The sequence below is a fragment of the Pseudophryne corroboree genome, chromosome 7 (genome assembly GCF_028390025.1).
Source record: "Pseudophryne corroboree isolate aPseCor3 chromosome 7, aPseCor3.hap2, whole genome shotgun sequence".
NCBI lineage: Eukaryota > Metazoa > Chordata > Amphibia > Anura > Myobatrachidae > Pseudophryne > Pseudophryne corroboree.
Window position 1 is genome coordinate 112,056,641 of NC_086450.1, and position 23,627 is coordinate 112,080,267.

The following is a 23,627-nucleotide window of genomic DNA, read 5'->3' on the forward strand; positions in this document are numbered from 1 at the left end:
GTTGCGATCTGACCTCACTCCTGTGATTCCTTTGCTGACTGTGATGGTCACGGTAGCAAAGAAGGTGATACTAAGACATTGGATATATAAAACGGCCCCATCGCTGGGAGAATGGGAATCAGCTTTATTGGATGTATTATTTTGTGAGAGGCGAATGGCTACTTTCCAAATTGAAACTGGGGTGATGCTTTTCCATAAAAAATGGGGTATCTATATAGATAGTTTACCTATAGATAGATGGGACTGTATCTGGAAAGTTTTCAGGGATACAACATAGTATTTGACTAGCCGTATAGCAGGAACCATCACTTGACTGGGTGTGACTCGACGTGTCAGTTGACTTTGTAGTCCCTTCTCATGACATCGACTCCCCACCTTTTGACAAAGTGTTCGCTCCAGAACCAGGACTTACCCTTTCCCCCCCAGGAAATATGCCCTGCCCCCCCCCCGGCAATATATTTCACTTACCTACAATATCCTATACTGCCTCTTTTTCTTCTCTACCTCTTTCTTTCCTTTTCTATTTCTCTCTTTCTCTACCAGCTGCGTGACTTGGCTTATTTCGTTTTTGTTTATGATTGTGAATTTTACTATTTGGGACAGGGGTGCACCTCGGTGACTTATGCCCCCTTTACACCGTTGCTAGTCAGCAATGCTTGCATTACTTGATGTGACTTACTGTTAACTCTCTTTCTTTTATTGTTGGCACAAATAAAAAAAAAAAAAAACCTGTACAGCCTTTATTATCTTGCATTTCATATATTGACACATGATTGTCTGTCACCACTGCATGTCTATTATGTTGATCTCTTGTACCTTATGTTGTGACCCTTTGGCTGTCTAATAAAGAGAATTATTAAAAAAAAAAAAAAAAAAAAAAAATGGTGTCCGCCATGTGCTTGCTTATTGCAAGAATAGACTTTCAATGTTATCTATCTATATATCTCTATCCACCTATACACACAAATGTATATACACACACTCAGACCCTCGTGTGTGTATATATATATATATATATATACACATACATACACACACACCCACCCACATACACACACCCCCAGATATATATATGTATTCATAACTATATACATATATCCATAGGTAATAGAGGCTCTTATATTGCCCAGCAGTCATGCATATATACACACAATTGTGACCCCCTCACAAGCTTAAAAGCCTGAGCTGTTTGCTGCCTAAACGCAGCTTAGTTATGGGGCCTCCCTGCGGGCATTCTTACCCCCATCTCTCTCTCCTTCAGCGTCGGACCGCGGTAGCTATGAGAGCTGTCCGCGGTCAACCAAGCTGCAGATTCCTCCTCACCCCCCCCCTTGAGCTCCGTCTTTTCAACAGACGGGAGTAGGGAGCGGCGGGACTTGAGCGGCTGGAGCGGCTTGCCGGAGATTGGGGAGCGGAAGAGCGGGCTGCGGCGAGCTCGCCCGCTCTACCCTCCAGAGCCGTGCCCAGAGAACCGTGGGAGGGTGGAATGTGCGGGCAACGGAGAGAGGCGAGCGGCCCTGCGGCAGTGCCGGGGACTGCTCGCTGGCTCCCCCTGCAAGCACCCAGCGGCGCTGGACTACAGGCGCCTGTGACTGGAGAGTGCTCAGTGTGGGGGGAAAACACGGTTCTCACCCGATGTGGCAGGCAGCAGGAATTTATACATTAACAAATAAATACATTCACATAATGAAATATAGTAAAGTGAGTGAGTGAGCGGCGGCAGTGAGAGCTGCCTAACCGCTCAGTACCTGTACCACCCGTGGAGGTCATGATGGGGCTTCTCTGCTAAGCTCCGTCCTGCTTCCTTGTGCAGCCGGAGTCTGTAATCAGCTCTGCCGATTTTGGTCAATGGCGGGGCTCCTCTTATGAGCACCAACAGACCATCTGCTGCCCTTCTGCAGCACCAACAATTCTGGACCCAAGATTCTTTATAATCTGGGTAGGAATTGTGGAGAAAAATGAGAAGAAAAAAAAACAAAAACCTTGAAGTTTGTGGACTTCGTCCACTGTACCTTCCCGACTGGTGGCACAGAAAAATACGCAAGGCTCTATGGGAGTATGGAGGGGGTGACCAGTTACTAATTTAAATATTTAAATGTGCCATTCCCGGCTACGCCCCGTCCATATCCCGAGAGTACTCCAGTGACCCCTAGTGGATGAAAAAGAAATCAGTTTGTGCAGTCTCTGCGCAGCCCAGGACTTACTCTTCCCGTACGATTGATTCCAGCAGATCGGGGCCGGAGCGGACGTCAGACACCCTCCCTGAAAACGCCAGAGCCCGTCTGTGTTTTTACGGACACTCCAGGAAAACTGTTAGTTGCCACCCATAAACTGCCTCTTCCTGTCAATCACCTTGCGAACCCCTGTGCGTTCGGATTTTTCGCACCATCCTGTAGCTAGGCGCAGATGTCTGTTGCTGTTGTGCAACGTGCCGGCGCATTGCGGTGCATACGCAGTTCAGATCTGATCTACTGCTGTGCGAAAATGCACAGCAACAATCAGATCTGAATTAGGCCCTTAGGCCGGTATCTTATTAGCAGCGGTAACTTACCTGTACAATATAATTAGCCCCGTAAACCAGCACCGTGATTATGCCTTAAGGTGGGTACACACTAGTAGATATATCTGCAGATCAATTTATCTGCAGATATATCTATGGACGGATCGGGCAGTGTGTTGAGCATACACACTGCCCGATCCGTCGGGGACTGATGTCATGAATTGGGTGGGCGTGTACACACACCCGCCCAGTTCAGCTGTCAATCACCGCCAGCCGCTGCAGCATGTGTACGGGCGGTCGGCCGACCACCGTACACACACAGCGACGCGCCAATATATCGGTAGATATATTGGTCGTCGGCTGTGCTGCGGGGCCAACGCGATACGTCTGAACGACGGAGTTCACAGACGTATCGGCCTTACACACTGGCCGACGGACCCGCGATATATTGGCCGTTCAAGAGAACGGCCGATATATCGGCCAGTGTGTACGGGCCATTAGGCACCCAATGCATAATCTGTTATAAACAGGATCCGCGATAAGCAATAGGATTGGGAGTTTACTCCAGGTCCCATGTGTTATCGCATGATCGCAGGTCTTTTTTTCTGAGTATAAAAAATAGGATTTTGGTACATACCAGGTAAATCCTTTTCTTTGAATCCATAGGGGGCACTAGAGTACTCTTGGAATATGGACGGCTTCCGCAGGAACAGGGCACTGAATATTCAAATTCGTTAACACTCCTCCCCTCCATACTCCCAGAGTACCTCAGTGTTTTTTACTGAGCCGAACAGGAGCGATAGAGAGGTTGACAATGGAGAATTACCTATAACATAACGGACAACCATAAAGTTGACACATAACGTAACTGACAACGAAACAGTTGACACCATAACCGATAGAACTAGAAAATTTGAACCAGTCGGTGAGAATGTGTTACCATAAGATCCACTGAACTTACCACAACCAGGTAAAACTGCTCTGGGTGGGCGTCCAGTGCCCCCTATGGATTCAAAGAAAAGGATTTACCTGGTAAGTACCAAAATCCTATTTTATTTTTCATCCACTAGGGGTCACTGGAGCACTCTTGGGACGTACCAAAGCTTCCCCCGTGGGCGGGAGAGCTGTTTGGCACCTGTAACACTAGGCGGCCAAAGCTAGATGCTGATGCCGCAAACGTATCAAACTTTAAAAGCGCACAAACGTGTGCACTGAAGACCATGTAGCCGCCCGGCAAAGCTGCGTCGTAGAAGCTCCACGACCAGCTGCCCATGAAGTTCCCACAGAACGTGTGGAATGAGCTGTTACTGATGTAGGCGGCTGTAACCTAGCCTGAAGGTAAGCCTGACGTATGGTCAGTTTTATCCATCTGGGTAAGGTCTGCTTAGAAGCTGGCCAACCCATCTTGGCAGCATCAGAGAACAAACAACGTGTCCGTCTTACGAACTGTAGACGTTCGGGATACATAAACGCGTAATGCGCGTACCACATCCAGAGTTCCAGAATGTCCCGTTAACACAGGAACTACTATTGGTTGATTGATGTGAAAAGATGACACTACCTTTGGTAAGAAATCGGGATTCGTCCGAAGTTCCGCTCTGTCATCATGAAACACCAAATACGGCGGCTTGCATGACAAGGCACCCAAATCTGAAACACGCCTTGCCGAAGCTAAGGCCAGTAGAAAAATGGTTTTCCAAGTGAGAAACTTAATATCCACTTGTTGTAAGTGTTCAAAATATGAAGACTGTAAGAAGTCTAAAACCAGATTCAAGTCCCATGGCGCTGTAGGTGGAATGAATGAAGGCTGTACTCTGAGTACACCCTGCAGAAAAGTGTGTACCGACGGCAATAGAGCCAATCGTCTTTGAAAGTAAATAGACAAAGCAGATACCTGCACCTTTAGTGGAGATAAACGCAGTCCGCCATCTAACCCAGTCTGTAGAAATAAGAAAAGACGGGATAACTTGAAAGATGATGTCGGAAACTTCCGAGCTTCACACCAACCTACATAGGCACGCCAAATTCTGTAATAATGAGCGTCCGTAACCGGCTTCCTAGCTCGTAACATGGTTGGTATAACCGATTCTGGAATGCCCTCTTTCCTTAAGAGGGCGGTCTCAACAGCCACCCCGTTAACCGCAGCCGCGCTAAAACGGGGTACAGGAACTGTTGTAACAGGTCCTGACGTAGTGGGAGCGGCCAAGGATCGTCTGCGAGTAGTCCGTGGAGATCCGAGAACCAAGCTCTCCGAGGCCCATGAGGCGCCACTAGTATGACTGTGGTGGACTCTCTTTTGATCCGTTTTAGCAACAGAGGGAGCAGCGGAAACGGTGGAAACAGATACACGAGGCTGTACGGTCACGCGATTGTGAGAGCATCCACCACCATTGCCTTTGGATGTCGCGTTCTGGACACATACTGGGGCGTTTGATGATTGTGGCGAGATGCCATCAGGTCCACTGGAGGATAACCCCACCTCCGGACCAAGATGTGAAACACTTCTGGATTTAATGCCCATTCTCCTGGATGAAAATCCAGACGGCTGAGATAATCCGCCTCCCAGGTGTCCACTCCCGGAATGAACACTGCCGACAATATCACTTGGTGATGGTCGGCCCAATTGAGGATTCGAGCTACTGCCCGCATTGCCATGCGGCTTCTCGCTCCTCCTTGTGTTGATGCATGCGACTGCCGTCGCGTTGTCTGACTGCATCTGGACAGTCAGAGACCGAAGCATGTGCACTGCTTGTCGTAGCGCATTGTAAATTGGCCGGAGTTCCAGAGCATTTATAGACAGCAATCCTTCGTGATCCGCCCAGAGACCCTGGAGCTGACAATTGAACTACAGCTCCTCAACCTCTGAGACTCGCGTCTGTCGTTAGAATTATCCAATTCCAGGGGCCGAACTGTTTCCCTGCGGTTCGATTGTGTACTTGGCTCGACCACTGTGCGAGCACATCCAGTTGAAAAGGACGCGAGTGATATCTTCCGAACTGAAGCGCTTCGAAAGCCGTCACCATTGTGGCTAAGAGGCGAATGCACAAATGTACAGAGACTGTGCGTGGTACTTTCTGTTCTGGTAGGTAAATTCTTTGATTTACCGCCTTGAGAATCATACCTAGGAATTGAAGTCGTTGAGACGGAATTAGATGTGATTTCTTGAAGTCGACAATTCAACCGTGCTGAACTAGTACATTGTACGTTAGCAACGCATGTTGGAGAAGCATCTGTTGAGACGGAGCGTTGATGAGCAGATCGTCAAAGTACGGAACTAGTATCACTCCCCGAGATCTGAGATGAGCTATCAACACAGACCACACTTTGGTGAATACCTGAGGCGCTGACGAGAGGGCAAACGGTAGAGGCTGAAACTGGTAATAGTTCTGCCGTACTGATTGAGATCCTCTAAGTTCAATATGTGCCTGACTGAGCCATCCGGCTTTGGTACCACAACCAGACTGGAATAATAACCCTGACCTTGTTGGTGTACAGGGACCGGAAGCAAACTGCTGAATCCAGCAGGGACTGAATGGCAATTTGCCGAACCTCCCTCTTGTTGTCCGACAGAGGCAGTCCTGTCTTGAAAAACCGCAGTGGCGGGAGACAGTCGAACTCTATTTTGTAACCTTTTAACACTAAATTGCGGATCCACCCATATGTGGATCTGAAGGCGTGCTCCCACCAATGGAGATCCGAGACGGCTGGGAGTCGTCATGCCACTGGCTTGTCGGTGACCTCAGCGTCCTGACAACTGGTGTTGGTTTGTAGGAAACCACGTCCTCGACCTCGTCTACCAGGCATGGCTGTTCCTCTACCACGGCCTCAAAAGGGCTGAGGTCTAAAGGATTTGAACGCCGGGGTCGAGTATTTCCTTCTAGGTACCGTTGGAGGCAATGGTAGGAAAACAGACTTTCCTCCCGTGGCCGTAGAAATACATTCTTCCAAATCAGGACCAAACCACTTCTCGCCACCGTAAGGGAAACTCTTGACTTCTTACTCCGCTTGCCAAGAACGCAGCCAGAGTGCTCGTCGTGCTGTAACTAGCGACGATGAAAAGAGAGAAGTGAGCTGACAGACGTCAGTAGAAGCTGTACATAGATACTCAGCGGCTTCACAGATGTGATCAACGAGAAGTATAAGGTGATCGTCATGTAGCGCGTTAGTTACCCAAATGCCAACCAAACCAGGTCTAAGCAAGGCTCCTGCTGCTATATACATGGACTTTAGCATCCTATATAACGGCCTGAAGGGTCTTCATAAGTTTTGACACAGACGAATCCTCCAATTGCGGATTCACCCATGTTACTGACTCTGGAAACGGGTAACTGGACATAAATCGGCGAGGTATAGAACTGTTTATCCGGATTCTTCCTCGTTTCTACTAACATCATATCAGGAAACAGGAAAACCCATTGCTCTGTCGTCTAGTAAATACGACCTCATCATATGACAGCGGCTCCTTAGTCTCTGTAAACTGCAGAGACGGACGCACTGGCCTGATGAGATTATCAATGCCCGGGCTGTCAAAATCATCACTATCTGACTGTTGGTCTAATTCGCTCTCCTCACCCTCAGCTTGCGCAGTGAGGTCTGGCATAGAATCGTCAGAATGCAACATAGTAGAAACTGGTAAATCATAAAACAAATGAAATTTATCCCTTCTTCCCAAAGGGGACTAGGACCTTTGCAAAGGCTAAGAGCCCTCCGGTAGTTCTGGCGGTCTTACCCAAGGCTCAGATCTTGCTGCTTCCCGTTCGTGTCGAGCGGCGGCCTCTGATTGCAACCCAGCCATTACATGTGCTAACATAGACCATGGAGGGTCCGGGGATGCAACCGGCCGGAGTGGAAAATGTATTTGTAGCTGAATTCCCAAAACATACTGTACATGTGGTAGATACATTGACAGACATTACAATATACAAAGACAGACACTTCCACGACTCAGTAAAATTGTTAATAAGGTGTGTAATATATATATATATATATATATATATATATGGCCGCAGTGCAGTGCACGTGGCCAGTACTATATGAAACCTGATAGGAAATTCCCCCTTACACCCCTGCGCCTCCGGTGGAGTAGAGATGTAGTGCAGGAACGTTCTGGAATCATAGGAAGACACAGGAAACATGTTAAAAAGGCCCACATTCCATGCTTAGAGTTAGAATCACAGGGCAGGTTACAATACATGACTTTATAACCTGTACCTGACATTGCCTTTAATATAGGCTTAACAGCCTATTAATATAACCCATGCAGCATAATATACCCCATGCAGCATAGTATTATGTAATATGGCAGGCAGCCATGCAGCCTATGCTTTTCCCTCCTTGCAGCTGCGCTGCCTGTGTGCAGACCTCTCCCCCCTCCCCCTGTGCTCCGTGTAGCGCTGTGTCTCAGCGGGGAGCGGTAGCCGAACCTGTCCGGAGTAAGTGCAGGGAGGTGGGGAGCGCGCTATAAGGAGAGCGGCCGTGATGGAAGTGTGGCCGGCGGGTGTGCACTGAGTGCGGCGAGCCGGAGCGGCGTGCTGCGGTGGGCGCTGAGCCCCGGACAGCGCGGACGGAGCGGCTGGGGCGGGCGGCGGTTACAACACGGACCTCACACAGCGGGGCGGCAGCGTGCGCTTAACGCCCCGTCCCCCCAGCATACCTTGTCTCCTGTAGGGAGGGCTGCGACGGGGCTTCTGTCTGTAAGCTCCGTCCAGCTCTTGCAACAGTCAGTGAGTGAGCTGCGTGTGGCTGTGAGGACCGACACGCCATGCGCTGCTCCGTGCAGCGGCACCATCCCGGACCCATGTTTTTAGTAGAAACTGGGAAGGGATGTGTCTTAAGTTGTAAAAATAAAAAATTCACTAAGTGTGGGAGCCCCCACACCAGCCCTGTTGCTCCGACAAGCACAGAAAAAACACTGAGGTACTCTGGGAGTATGGAGGGGAGGAGTGTTACTGAATTTGAATATTCAGTGCCCTGTTCCTGCGGAAGCCGTCCATATCCCAAGAGTACTCCAGTGACCCCTAGTGGATGAAAAAGAAATGACCTTTAATTTGATAGCACATTAACGACCATCTGTCAAAAATCGCGCCATTTTTATCACCCGAAAAAGGATTGCACCCAATAGGATACCTACCCCCCTACAGCTGATGTGAACTTCAAACAGAACAGGGAAGTTTCAGTTTAATGCTAGAAAGTTTTAAACACAAAGGGGCAGCTGTATTAAACCTGGAGAAGTGATAAAGCAAGTACAAAGTGATAACACACCAGCCAATCAGCTCCAATATGTAAATTGGCAGTTAGGAGCAGATTGGCTGGTGCGTTATCACCTTGCACTTATCACTGCTTTACCACTTCTCCAGGCTTAATACATCTGCCCCAAGGAGTCAAACCCTAAAAGCAACTGTAGTATTACCTACTATGTAATACACAGTTCTTCATTCTATACTGCCAATATATCTCCCAATTTTACATGATTCTAATCCTAAGCATAAATTCAATCATTTGCAAATCTACATTTATAAATTCTCTGTAAAGATGCCCACTTGCAACATGAAAAATTACTTTAATAGTTTCAATTTTACATTTCATTAAAAAAAAAAAAAAAACACAGCTGACATTAAGAAGCTTGGTGGAACAGACTTAAATTATATGTACAAACATGGATCATCTAAACTAGCAATGCACCTGCTGTCAAAATCTATATACAGAATTTACAAAATGGACAGAAGTATACTAACTAAAAAGTGATCTTAATATAAAAGAAAAAAAAGTGGAATACTGTGATATTTTTGATGAAACGCATGAAAGATGACATCGCAGTCAGATCTTTAGAGGTAAAAGAAAGTGCAATACACTTGCCGGGCAGCATGAACTTTGTCACTTATATTAGTGATTGAGACTTTAAAAACTTCCGTGTGTTTTAGGTAATCACTAGAACACATCCAACATTGGGGAAAAATTGCAACAGCGAGATATACGTTTCAGTGGGTGTCTGAATTCATCTTTTCTTGAAATTGCATGCCCAGTTATATTTTGTCTCTACTAGGTAAACAAGATCAACCAAGTAACGTGAATAGTAGTAATTAAGCTGTCTTAACCAAGAATGTAAATTCGATTATAACAGTAATCCATAGCAATCGTGTCCTGTAGCACTACTGATGTTCATTAAATTTTTTTATTAACTTTTTACTAGTTTTCTAGTGAAAAGATTAGGTCTGAATTCAGCCTACAAAAATAGCCGTTTCCAAGGTTTTAAACGGAAGCTCAGTTAAGCAATTGGTACAATTTTAAGAACTTACCTTTAAAGAATCAATATTTAACCCTAGTGCTTTAAGCACTGTATATAGCAGCTTGGAGTTAGAAGGCAAGGGAAGGAACAGTACATGATGGTTATCTTTAAAAGAAAGCAAACTACTTTGTTATAAAAAGTCTTTCCAGAAAGTGGAATAAAAATGTCCCATCACAAGAAAATTCTTAGTCATTAAAGCACTGCTGTATTAATCTGAAGTGTTGTGAGGCGGGGACCTCCATCGTGACTGGAGATGTCGAAGGATGCAGTTTGACATTGTTCCAAGCTTTTCCTGCATTTCAAAAAGTTGGCTTCCTGAATATTTCCCAAGCTCCTCTGAAGCTAGCAGTAGGGATAACGAATTGAGCTGGGACAGAAGGTCTGGAGAGGGTGCAGTCTCCATAGCTGCTGTAGCCGATGCCTCTGGCAAGTCTAGTGGACAGTAGTAGAGAGGAGAAAACAAAAAACTTCTTAAGCTATTATCTTTAGGTAAATATCCAGTAAAAGTTAAAAGGATCAAAAAAGAATCCTATACAAGCATACTACAATGGTTATAGCAGTGATCTCCAACCCGTAGCTCGCGAGCTACCGGCAGCTCGCCGTAGTATTTTCGGTAGCTCAGAGCGCACGGGCTTGGGCAGTCACTGGAACTCCTCTTCCCTTCATTTTTAATATGGTCCCAGCCGTCAGCCAATCAGAGCTCGTGGACCAGAAGTGGCGGCACCTGATTGGCTGCCGGACCGCAAGTTTTGATTGGCTCACTTACCTGCACCATATTTTAAATGCCCGCTGCCGCCGGAGACTGTCACCCTCACCGCAGCCGCTCTCCGGACTTCAAAGGAGAGGCGCGTGCTGCGCTCTACTCCCCTTGCATCCCTCATACAGGAGGAGCAGCAACAGAAGAAGCAGCCAGCAAGGTTCAGCACTGTATCCGAAGCTGCCGAGGGGCACCGCGTGTGTATCCGACACTGCCGAAGGCGTGTGTATCCGACACTGCCGAAGGCGTGTGTATCCGACACTGCCGAGGGGCACCGCGTGTGTATCCGACACTGCCGAGGGGCACCGCGTGTGTATCCGACACTGCCGAGGGGCACCGCGTGTGTATCCGACACTGCCGAGGGGCACCGCGTGTGTATCCGACACTGCCGAGGGGCACCGCGTGTGTATCCGACACTGCCGAGGGGCACCGCGTGTGTATCCGACACTGCCGAGGGGCACCGCGTGTGTATCCGACACTGCCGAGGGGCACCGCGTGTGTATCCGACACTGCCGAGGGGCACCGCGTGTGTATCCGACACTGCCGAGGGGCATTATGTGTGTATCCGACACTGCTGAGGGGCATTATGTGTGTATTCGACACTGCTGAGGGGCATTATGTGTGTATCTGGCACTACGCAGGGGGGCGTGGCATTACTTGTAGTTGAAGCCACACCCACTTTCGCAGGAACGAACGTGCATTGGCGGGAGGGGGTAGCTCCTTCAGAGGTTTTATTTTCCAAAAGTAGCTCACACCCCAATTAAGGTTGGAGACCACTGGGTTACAGGGTTACTGAACACATTAAACAACTGTTTTGACTTCAAATAACATTTTTCATCCAGACAAGAGTACTTCCTGAAAAAAAAAAAAAAAATCTGAAAAGGCAAAAACCAATGGGGGCACAATACCTGTTTCGAGTCTTTCTTCATCAGCTGAAATAGATTTCTCGTCAAGCCCATTTAACGGCTTTTCAGCTTCATCAAGAGCAGCAAATTCATCATATCCTTTTGTCTTTGTCTAAGGGGGCAGGAATAAACATACACAGATGTAGTCGTTTGTTTACGTGACAGTTACAAAATGTAAATTGAAAACATTATATATTACCTGCTGCTGATGATAGATCCTCAGTGCTTTTTTCACAGTAGAAATCTTTGGAGAACGGATAGGTAGAGTCTTTATTTCACAAGGTGTTAGCGTGCTGAGGTCGCCAATCGTTTTAATATTTTTAGCACGGATTAGCTGTCCCAATCCTCTTGCCCTATAGAATAATAAAACCTATCTTTAGAACCTCTGTTGCTTTAAAAACGTTACTCATATTAAACCTCATTAACCGAACTACTGACCACATATTGGAGGTAATCTGCGGCAGAATGACATCGACAGGTGTTGTGCAGTTCATTAGTGCAGGGTAAACGCTTTCCTTAGGAGACGGCATGGATTCTTTAGTCATTTCGGAGATCTGGTCATTTAAGTTAGCAATGGTTACAAATCATTAAAAATACACTAAAAACATACAGTACGCACCTTATCCAAATCAACTCTTTATAGACATTGTTTTTACACTATTCTATTATTGCCAAACATTGCCCTGCTTTAACATTTGTGTAGTCTTTACTGGAGTCTGCTACCTATAATCCAAAACAGTTTCAGTGTGTGTACCCTATAGGAGTCCAGTAAAAATCAGATTTGTGATGTACAGTAGGTCACTTGAGGAACTAATAAACCTTGGTCACAAAGCTATGTGTGATCAGTGTATGTAAGGACACCCAGATCACAGGCAAATTAGAGGCATTGCAGGATTCTGGCATCGTGATTCCAACCAGATCAGATTGCAGTAACAGCTACGTAGTTCCAGGTCAGTGACATGTTCGCCCTTTATGGTTATCATGCCAGTCATTCAATATTTGACATGATGGTAGCATGTACAGCTCCTTAATTTAAATGTCACTTGCTCACAAAACAAGAACATAAATGACAAACTGAGAAAGTTGGCCTGGCTGAGGGGACAGCGGAGAGTAGCTAACACTTATTCTGGCATCTATAATATATCCATCTTAATATATTCCACGCTTACCAGACTCTTCTTCGAGCTCTTCAAACCAAGAGCACGCGCTCCAGGAGAGACAAATCCTTTGGTTGGAGTGGTGTTAATCTGGAGAAAGGGGTTAAGGAAAGAGAAAAAAAAAGCAACTCAGAGGGAGAAAGAGCCACGTTGAAGAACCCCTCTCCACACAAAAGTTACTAACCTTCGGCTGAGTGTTTGTTAACATTTTAAGACTTTTTGAAGATGGTGAACTGTGTGAAGAATTGTTCCTTATAACAGGACTGCGGCGATCAATGTCATCGGCCAATCCTTCCTGATATATTGGATCTGCAAAAGATACTCTTCGCATCTGGAAAACAGAGGTTTACGTTTAGGAGATTGATTGTGATGCCTATGCTAAAGCACTAATTTCTCCTTGTTTTACAAGAGGTCCATTTCCCAATACTTGTATATAATGCCTAGAAAACAAGTCTCTGCAATATGTAAAAGGCATATTATAACCAATATATACATCTAACCTCAGTAAGCCATGCAGTGCAAGATGCCTGGCTTAAGTGAGGTTCCAGGTATTCTGCAATTCTACAAACATTGGGTGTCTTTTTACCAAAATTGCTTCCTTGTCACAAAACGATAAGCCTGTTACGCACGCGAATACTGTGCAGATTAATTTGATATGACACTTGTATATTGTGTGTGACTGAGCCTGTATACTGAGCAGTACAGAACTTGTATTGGAAGAAAGCTGCGGCTGCTACATTGTAGCACTTCATTTACAGATTCAGAGACTCAGCCTCTCAGATATACAAGTGTCATGTATCAAATTACTCAGCAATCTCCCCGTGCGTACTGGTTGCATTTTCGGGAAAAGTAGAAAGAAAAGAAAAAAAACCCACCTACCAGCTCCAGAACACAACCTGGTATGACAAGAGGACCTGCTTTTTGGCGTGACTGCAGCAAAGATGTATGAGGACATATCCAAGTAAAACTTCACATACACTGAAAGGGGGGGATTGAATTGTGCATGAAGTGACATTTTCCATCACACCTCTATGGAGGGAAAACTAGCGAGATGTGTCATTCTGAAATGGCACATCAAATTGATGCCAGGAAATGGAATTACTCCCAGTATAACCAAAGAACAGACTGCATACATCTCAATTAACTCTCCCCCTGCAAAGAGGATTTTGGTACTTACAGATAAATCCATTACTCTGAATCCACTCGGGGACACTGGAACAGCTTTAACAGTTGGGGTGTGAAGCTAGCAACCAGAGGTGTGGCACAATCTAAAATTAAAAATGATATGCAAACCGGATCCTCCCCCTTCACGCCCCCCATCCCTCAGTTTGGAAAATTTGACGGAGAGAGGAGGACTTGAAAACTATAAACCTATGGCGAGGAACCAACCGTAACAAAACAAAACAGCAACCAAGAACTTTGTTTAAATCAGGCATGTCCAAAGTGCATCCCTCCAACTGTTGAGAAACTACACATCCCAGCATCCTCTGACACAGATTTAGCATTCTTTGACAGCAAAACTGTGTCTGGGCATGCTGGGATATGTAGTTTCACAACAGCTGGAGGGATGCACTTTGGACATGCCTGGTTTAAATACTCTAGCACTGTTTGCACAAACTGTTTCTTAACAAGAACACTGCAGGTTGACAGCGCAGAGGCGGGCGTCCAGTGTCCCCGAGTGGATTCAGAGAAATGGATTTATCGTTAAGTACCAAAATCCTCTCATCCACTAGGGGACACTGGAACAGCTTAGACAGTTGGGGATGTCCCAAAGTTACTCCCATGGGCAGGAGTGCTGCCCGTAGCCTGCAAAACTAATCGTCCAAACCTGGAATCTCTGGTCGCAAATGTATCAAACTTGTAGAATTTTGTGAATGTGTGTGCCAATGACCAAGTTGCTGCTCTGCAAAGCTGAGTAGTAGAGGCACCTGTGGCTGCCACCCATGAGGCTCCCACCGATCTGGTAGTATAAGCACCTACCTGAAACAGAATCTGTTTACCACAGGATATATAAGCCTGTCTAATGGTAAGCCTAGTCCGTCTGTTTAGACACCGGCCAACCCTTCTTCGGACCATCATAAAGGACAAAGGGGAATATCCAATTAGCCCTGGTAATTTACCGGGGTTAATTATCCCGCCGGGGGCTATCTAATTAGCCCCAATAAGCCGGCGTGTGCCGCGGCTTATCGAGGATTTTGTTTCACCTGCCTCCGGCAGGCGAAGCAGAATCCCCGAAACAGACCCGTTTTCGTCCGAAAACAGGGCTGTTTTACAGAACCTGTGTGTTTTTGGGAGAATGTTTTTTTATTTTATTTATTTTTTGTACAGGCGATCCATCTAGATAGCCTGTAAAAAAAGATAAGATTTTAAACCTACCGGTAAATCTTTTTCTCCTAGTCAGTAGAGGATGCTGGGGACTCCGTAAGGATCATGGGGTATAGACAGGCTCCGCAGGAGACATGGGCGCTATAAAGAACTTTAGAATGGGTGTGCACTGGCTCCTCCCTCTATGCCCCTCCTCCAGACCTCAGTTAGAGAAAGGGTGCCCAGAGGAGACGGACAGTACGAGGAAAGGATTTTGTTAATCTAAGGGCAAGATTCATACCAGCCCACACCATCCACACCGTATAACATGGAATATACTAACCTGTTAACAGTATGAAACAAAACAGCATCAGCCCGAGACTGATCAAAACTGTAACATAACCCTTATGTAAGCAATAACTATATACAAGTCTAGCAGAAATATGTCAGCACTGGGACGGGCGCCCAGCATCCTCTACGGACTAGGAGAAAAAGATTTACCGGTAGGTTTAAAATCTTATTTTCTCTTACGTCCTAAAGCAGGGCTGGCCAAACCGGTCCTCGAGATTTACCAACAGTTCATGTTTTCCAGGCCTCCTGGAGATCTGTAGAATAGTCAGTTAGGAATGAATGCAGCACATCTTAATTAGTAATGACTACACCTGTGCACCAGATAGGTGGTCTGGAAAATGTGAACTGTTGGTAGATCTCGAGGACCGGTTTGGCCAGCCCTGTCCTAGAGGATGCTGGGGACTCCGTAAGGACCATGGGGATTATACCAAAGCTCCAGACCGGGCGGGAGAGTGCGGATGACTCTGCAGCACCGATTGAGCAAACATGAGGTCCTCATCAGCCAGGGTTTCAAACTTGTAGAATTTTGCAAAAGTGTTTGAACCCGACCAAGTCGCCGCTCGGCAAAGCTGTAATGCCGAGACGCCTCGGGCAGCCGCCCAAGAAGAGCCCACCTTCCTAGTGGAATGGGCCTTTACCGAATTTGGTAACGGCAATCCAGCCGTAGAATGAGCCTGCTGAATCGTGTTACATATCCAGCGAGCAATAGTCTGCTTAGAATCAGGAGCGCGAAACTTGTTGGCTGCATACAGGACAAACAGTGCCTCTGTTTTCCTAACCTGAGCCGTCCTGGCTACATAAATTTTTAAGGCCCTGACTACATCCAGGGACTTGGAATCCTCCAAGTCACTCGTAGCCACTGGCACCACAATAGGTTGATTCATATGAAACAATGAAACCACCTTAGGCAAAAATGGAGGACGAGTTCTCAACTCCGCTCTATCCACATGGAAAATCAGATAGGGGCTTTTGTGAGACAAAGCCGCCAATTCAGACACCCGCCAAGGCCAACAACATGACCACCTTCCAAGTGAGAAATTTTAATTCCACTGTTTGAAGGGGCTCAAACCAGTGAGATTTTAGGAACTGTAACACCACGTTAAGGTCCCATGGTGACACTGGAGGCACAAAAGGAGGCTGTATGTGCAGCACTCCCTTTACAAAAGTCTGGACTTCTGGGAGAGAAGCCAATTCCTTTTGAAAGAAAATCGATAGGGCCGAAATCTGTACTTTAATGGAGCCCAATTTAAGGCTCATATACACTCCTGTCTGCAGAAAGTGGAGAAAACAGCCCAGATGGAAATCTTCGGTAGGAGCATTCTTAGCGTCACACCAAGATACATACTTTCTCCAGATACGGTGATAATGTTTCGCCGTCACCTCCTTCCTAGCCTTTATCAGAGTAGGGATGACTTCTTCCGGAATGCCTTTCCCAGCTAGGATTCAGTGTTCAACCGCCATGCCGTCAAACGTAACCGCGGTAAGTCTTGGAAAACACAGGGCCCCTGTTGCAACAGGTCCTCTCTGAGAGGAAGAGGCCACAGATCTTCTGTGAGCATTTCCTGAAGACCTGAATACCAGGCCCTTCGAGGCCAATCTGGAATAATAAGTATTGTCCGCACTCTTTTTCGTCTTATGATTCTCAATATCTTTGAGATGAGTGGAAGAGGAGGGAACACACAGACCGACTGAAACACCCACGGTGTCCACTGCTACTGCCTGAGGGTCCCTTGACCTGGCACAATACCTCCAAAGCTTCTTGTTGAGGCGTGACGCCATCATGTCTATTTGAGGAAGTCCCCAACGACTTGGTATCTCTGCAAAAACTTCTTGATGAAGTCCCCACTCTCCTGGATGGAGATCGTGTCTGCTGAGGAAGTCTGCTTCCCAGTTGTCCACACCCGGAATGAAGACAGCTGACAGAGCGCTTACGTGATTTTCCGCCCAGCGAAGAATCCTGGTGGCTTCCGAAATTGCCACTCTGCTCCTTGTCCCGCCTTGTGACGTTGTCTGATTGAATCAGAACCGGTAGGTCGCGAAGAAGATCCTCCACTTGACGTAGGCCGTTGTATATGGCCCTCAATTCCAGTACATTGATGTGTAGACAAGCCTCCTGGCTTGACCATATCCCCTGAAAGTTTCTTCCTTGTGTGACTGCTCCCCATCCTCGGAGGCACGCGTCCGTGGTCACCAGAACCCAGTCTTGAATGCCGAACCTGTGACCCTCTAGAAGGTGAGCACTCTGCAGCCACCACAGGAGAGACACCCTGGCCCTGGGGGACAGGCTTATTTTCTGATGAATTTGAAGATGGGACTCGGACCACTTGTCCAGAAGGTCCCACTGAAACGTCCTCGCATGAAACCTGCCGAAGGGGATGGCCTCGTAGGTCGCCACCATTTTCCCCAGAACTCGAGTGCATTGATGGACTGACACTCTTTTCGGTTTTAACAGGTCTCTGACCATGTTCTGGAGTTCCTGGGCTTTTTCCATTGGGAGAAAAACCCTCTTTTGTTCCGTGTCCAGAATCATGCCCAAGAAAGATAGCCGAGTCGTTGGAACCAACTGCGACTTTGGAAGATTTAGAATCCAGCCATGCTGCTGCAGCACACTCAGGGAGAGTGACACGCTTTTCAGCAACTGATCTCTCGATCTCGCTTTTATCAGGAGATCGTCCAAGTACGGGATAATTGTGACTCCCTGCCGGCGCAGGAGCACCATAATTTCCGCCATTACCTTGGTGAAAATCCTCGGGGCCGTGGAAAGCCAAAACGGCAACGTCTGAAACTGGTAATGACAGTCCTGTACAGCGAATCTCAGGTACGTATGATGAGGGGGATATATGGGGACATGAAGGTATGCATCCTTTATGTCTAGAGACACCATAAAATCCCCCCTTCCAAGCTGGAGATAACTGCCCTGAGCGATTCCATCTTGAATTTGAACTTTAAGTACAGGTTCAGGGATTGTAAATTTAGAATGGGTCTGACCGAACCATCCGGTTTCGGGACCACAAATAGGGTTGAATAGTACCCCTTCCCCTGTTGAACTAGGGGAACCTCGACAACCACCTGTTGTAGACACAGTTTTTGAACTGCAGCTAACACTATCTCCCTGTCTGGGGAGGAAGCTGGTAAAGCCGATTTGAAAAACCGGCGAGGGGGCACGTCTTCGAATTCCAGCCTGTGGCCCTGGGATACAATTTCCATTGCCCAAGGATCCACGTCTGACTGAACCCAGACGTGGCTAAAAAGAGTCGAAGACGTGCCCCCACCAGGGGGAGGGGGGGGGGGGGGGGGGACTCCCTCAGTGGAGTCCCAGCGTCAAGCTGTGGATTTAGTAGAAGCCGGGGAGGACTTCTGCTCCTGGGAACTAGCCGTAGTAAGCAGTATTTTCCCTCTACCTTCACCTCTGGCGAGGAAGGAAGAGCCCCGGCCTTTTCTGGACTTATGCGACCGAAAGGGCTGCATCTGATATTGCGGCGTTTTCTTTTGCTGTGGAGAAACATAAGGTAGATTTACCCGCGGTAGATGTGGAAACCAGGTCTGCGAGACCTTCCCCCAAATAAATCCTCACCTTTGTAAGGTAAAACTTCCATATGTTTCTTTGAGTCTGCATCACCCGTCCATTGGCGGGTCCACAGGGCTCGCCTAGCAGAAATTGCGTTGGCTATCGAACCTAGCAGACCAACGTCTCTCATATACAAGACAGCGTCTTTTATGTGACCTAAGGTCAATAAAATGGTATCCCTATCTAGGGTATCAATGTCAGCTGACAAGGCATCAGTCCAAGCTGCTACAGCGCTACAAAACCCAAGCAGACGCTACTGCCGGTCTGAGCAAGGCCCCCCGTATGTGTATAAAATGATTTTAAGGTAGTTTCCTGTCTGCGATCAGCAGGATCCTTGAGGGCTGCGGTGTCTGGAGACGGTAGCGCCACCTTTTTGGACAAGCGCGTTAACGCCTTGTCCACCCTGGGTGAGGATTCCCACCGTAACCTGTCCTGCGCAGGGAAAGGATACGCCATAAGAATTCTTTTGGGAATCTGCAGCTTCTTGTCTGGAGTTTCCCAAGCCTTTTCAAATAACTCGTTCAGCTCATGAGATGGGGGAAAAATTAACTCAGGTTTCTTTTCTTTAAACATGTGTACCCGGGGGGGCGTGGCCACGGCAGCAAGGGACTAGGCAGCGGGACAGAGGAGCTCCCTGGAAAAAGATCCTGATTCAATCCTGGGGCTCTACACTGCGGTCTCCCCTGGTCCCCACTCCTGCCTATCAGCACTGGGGAGGCAGCAGGCACAGTCGCTGCCCGAAACGAGCACTCCCGGCCCGCGCCAGCGGCCGCCCGGACATCGGGCCTAGGCCGCAACTCAATCCCCGGCCTCAGTTTTGGAGCTCGGCCGGGCGCGCGTGTGCGCGTGCGCGCGACCCCGCGCCGGAGGCAGACACAGCGGCTGGCGGCTCTTGGGGACGAAAGACACCTCACTCCTGCACCCCCAGGGCTCCACACGGCAATAAGTCAGCTCCCCTGAGGGCTGGGGCAGGGTGAGAGGAGGAAATAATAAAGGTGCTGGGCGGCCATCTTGATTGCAGCTTCCTCCCTCTCCCCTTACAGCAGGGCGCAGTGAGTGTGAGATTGAGCTGGGCTGGAGGAGTTTGGATTGGCCCCAGCTGCCCTTCTCCTGCCTATACCCTTGGAACATCACACATCACATATTGGATTTACATTTATATCTATTTTCCACTGCATCCACCGGGTTCCCCCCTTCTCCCACTGGCCTGGCAGCTGGCTCTCCCAGTGCCCGGCAGCTGCTGATACTGCATTTACCGCCCTACTGCTATACCTCCTGACACTGAATAGCGAGACTTTGAGCTGTGCTGGGCATTGATACGATGGTGAGGGGCGGCCAGAGCGCTGCTGCTGCTAAATTGGAGAAGTTTGCACGACAGCCTGCAACCCAGTCGACGCAGCCATCACCTAAGACCTCCCCCCCTGCCAGAATGGATCCCTCGGCCGGGGCCGACTCGGGGGCGAATACACAGCCACCCGCCCCCTCCATCCAGCGGGTCCTGGAGGCTATAGCGGCCAGCGAACAACGTCTGTCAGACAAAATGGAGAAGGTACAGTGCGATCTTTCATTGATGCGGCAGGATGTCCAGCGAATACGGGAGAGAGTGGGCGAAACCGAAACAAGAGTCTCCAATTTGGAAGACCTCAGTGGCCCTCTACAGAGATCGGTGTCTGCAGTCACACAGCAAGTCGCGACAATGCAAACTAAACTCCTGGACATGGAGGGCAGACTCCGCAGAAACAATGTGAGATTCGTGGGCCTCCCCGAAAAGGAGGAGGGGGCAAATCCTGAAGATTTCCTGGAGTCCTGGCTAAAAGAGGCATATGGCGCTGAATCCTTCACCTCCCAGTTCGCAGTGGAGCGGGCTCACCGGGTGCCCTTCCGGCCTCTACCCCCAGGCGCCCCGCCACGAACTTTTATTGCAAAGTTCCTGCACTACAAGGATCGGGACTCGGTCCTGCGCCTGGGCCGTGTGAAGGGCCCTCTACTCCGGAATGGAATTAGGGTGTCGGCATTTCCGGACTTTGCAGCGGACGTTCAAAAAGACCGGGCCCAGTTCCTTCCCATCAAAAGACGCCTTCGAGACTTGAATCTGCCCTACTCGATGCTGTTCCCCTCCAGGCTCCGCGTGGTGGCGGACGGGGAGACAAAGTTCTTCGGCTCGCCGAGGGAGGCGGCGTCCTGGCTGGACAGGTATGCTCCGGGGGACCGCCAGCTGGCTCCAGACTGACACCGGGTCGCCCTCCTATATGGGCCAACACTCCGCAAGTATAAGTCCAGGGAGCTTCCTCTAGCTTAATGGTTCTGGACTTTGCTGAGAAGTGACATTAACGTACAAAAAAGGCTTTTTTTGTATCGGGGTTGAATTGATCTGTACACCTGGTACAGTGTTGCCGTAGGCTTTGGGAACTCCAAGGTTAGAGTTTAGTTAGGGATATGGGTATACCACAGTTCGGGGAGGTATACGGGGTGGGGGGAAGTTTGGGGGCCGCCGTTGGCCTCTTAGCTATTATTATGTTGCTCGTTTTGAAATTAAGAAGCCTATATGCTTGTTACCTGGAGGGTGTGGTGGGCCTGTACTGTTTTAAGGGGTCCGGCTCGGGGCTCGGGCGACATGATTATAGGTGCGAAACACCGGTTGGACGGGTGGATGCTAAAAGAGCTGCGTCCCTGTTGATACTTAGACTGACATGCCTCCCTTGAAATTTCTGGCGTGGAACGTCCGGGGCATCAACAATAAAGTTAAACGTTCCCTAGTATTTAAAATGATCAAGAAATATGGCCCGGATATCATTTGCTTGAGTGAAACTCACTTGGAAGGGAATAGGCTGTTATCGCTCCGCAGGCCTTGGGTGGGGTGGGCGTATCATTCCTCACACTCCTCTTATTCCCGAGGGGTGTCGGTAATGATAAGGAGAACTGTACAGTTCGAGATGGTCAGGGTAAACACAGATCCTTATGGTAGATACGTATTTCTAGAGTGCAAACTGTTTTCACGAAATTTTTTCCTATTGTCTGTGTATGTTCCTCCCCCATTCTCCTACGATGTCCTGCAAAAGGCTGCTTCATTCGTTGCCTCCTCCCCCCATACTCCTGTCATCTGCCTGGGAGACTTCAACGCTGTGTTGGATGCCTCTTTGGACAGATGGGGGACTCCTTCGAGACAGGGAGCGGGGGGCGACTTGATTCCTCCGAAATCTAAATTTGCAGAATTTCTGGACAGTATGCAGTGGGTTGATGTCTGGAGGGCTCGCAATCCTACCCTTCGGCAATACTCCTGTTATTCGAGTACACATGGCTCCTTTTCCAGAATCGACCTGGCCCTGGTCTCGCCTGAGCTTGTGCCTGGCGTGATGGATGCTCATTACGAGGCACGAGGGGTATCTGATCATTCACCCCTGGTGCTGTCACTGGTGGGGGAATGTGAGAAGGGACAATCATACTGGAGGTTGCATCCATCCTGGCTTGCCCAGCTGGGCGAATGCCCAGAGTTAGCGCCCGCATGGGAGGGATTTTTCGCAGATAACGCTGACACGGCCCCGGCTCCGGTAATATGGGATGCATTCAAGGCATATATGCGGGGTACCTTAATTGGCAAAATTGCTGCCTGCAAGGTGGCTCGCAGGGCGACAGAAAGACAGCTTGAGACCGAGTGCAGGGACCTGGAGACACGCTACCTAACTGAGGGCACCCCTACGCTGAAGGCCCGCTGGCAGATGGCTCAGGGGGCCTGGCTGGCTCACCTCTCAGACAAAAATGCACGCTCCCTCCTGTTCAGGGCCAATAATATATACATGCAGGCGGACAGACCAGGTAGCCTGTTGGCCCACCTGGTGCACTACGACAGGCCTGGGACCACGATAGCGCAGCTGCTCGGCGCTGACGGCTCCATTACAGATAACACCCCCGACATTGCACAGCTACTCCTCTGTTACTTTAGGGAGGTATACAACAGTCGACTGACATGCTCCGGGGAGGAGCTAGACCTCTACCTGACAAATATCCCCCTTCCTAAACTTTCCCCTGAGGCTAGGGACGCCCTGGACGCGCCTCTGACCCTGGAGGAGGTGATGTCGGCGATCGAGGCGGCTCCTAGTGGCAAATCCCCGGGTAGTGACGGTATTCCCACGGAACTATACAAACAGTACATTAAGTTTTTTGGACCTCAACTACTAGACATGTATGTCAACATATATGCCGCTGACTGCCTCCCTCCCTCAATGTCCGAGGCTATTCTAATAATGCTTCCAAAACCTGGCAAGGACCCTAAACTCTTGGAGTCATACAGGCCGATCTCCCTTATACCCACAGACGCTAAGATCCTAGCGAAAATTCTTGCGGTCCGTATAAACACAGTGATTGAATCCATAATCCATTCCGATCAAACGGGCTTCATGCCAGGGAAATCCACGTCCATTAATTTGCGCAGGCTGTACACTATTCTGCAGGCTCCTCATGACTTCCCTTCAGACGAGGTCGTGGTCTCATTGGACGCGGCCAAGGCTTTTGATAGTGTTGAGTGGCCATACCTGTGGGGAGTTATGGGGAGCATGGGCTTTGGCCCTAACTTTATACAATGGGTCAAACTGTTATACCAAAATCCACGCGCCAGGGTCCTGGTGAATGGATACATTTCCTCCTCATTCCCCTTAACGCGAGGCACCAGACAGGGATGTCCCCTCTCTCCCGCCTTGTTTGCCATAGCCATGGAACCCCTGGCCTGTTTGATTAGGTCACACCCGGACATTGAGGGAATCAGTACGGGTCCCTGCACTGATAAATTGGCCCTTTATGCGGATG

At 48.6% G+C, this 23,627-nt stretch overlaps 1 protein-coding gene across 4 annotated transcripts in view; it reads right to left on the reverse strand.

Annotated features, from left to right (window-relative positions):
• Positions 1–9,082: 9,082 nt before the first annotated feature.
• Positions 9,083–23,627, reverse strand: part of RIF1 (replication timing regulatory factor 1) — a 338,147-nt gene continuing 323,602 nt past the window's right edge. For all 4 annotated transcript variants that reach the window (XM_063933568.1, XM_063933565.1, XM_063933566.1 and 1 more), the window contains 6 exons: positions 12,789–12,935; positions 12,617–12,694; positions 11,886–12,001; positions 11,647–11,800; positions 11,451–11,559; positions 9,083–10,217 (listed from right to left, as the gene is read on the reverse strand). In XM_063933568.1, coding sequence (XP_063789638.1) covers positions 9,994–10,217; positions 11,451–11,559; positions 11,647–11,800; positions 11,886–12,001; positions 12,617–12,694; positions 12,789–12,935 — 828 coding nt within the window. In that variant the 3' untranslated portion in view covers positions 9,083–9,993. The remainder of the gene's footprint in view (positions 10,218–11,450; positions 11,560–11,646; positions 11,801–11,885; positions 12,002–12,616; positions 12,695–12,788; positions 12,936–23,627) is intronic.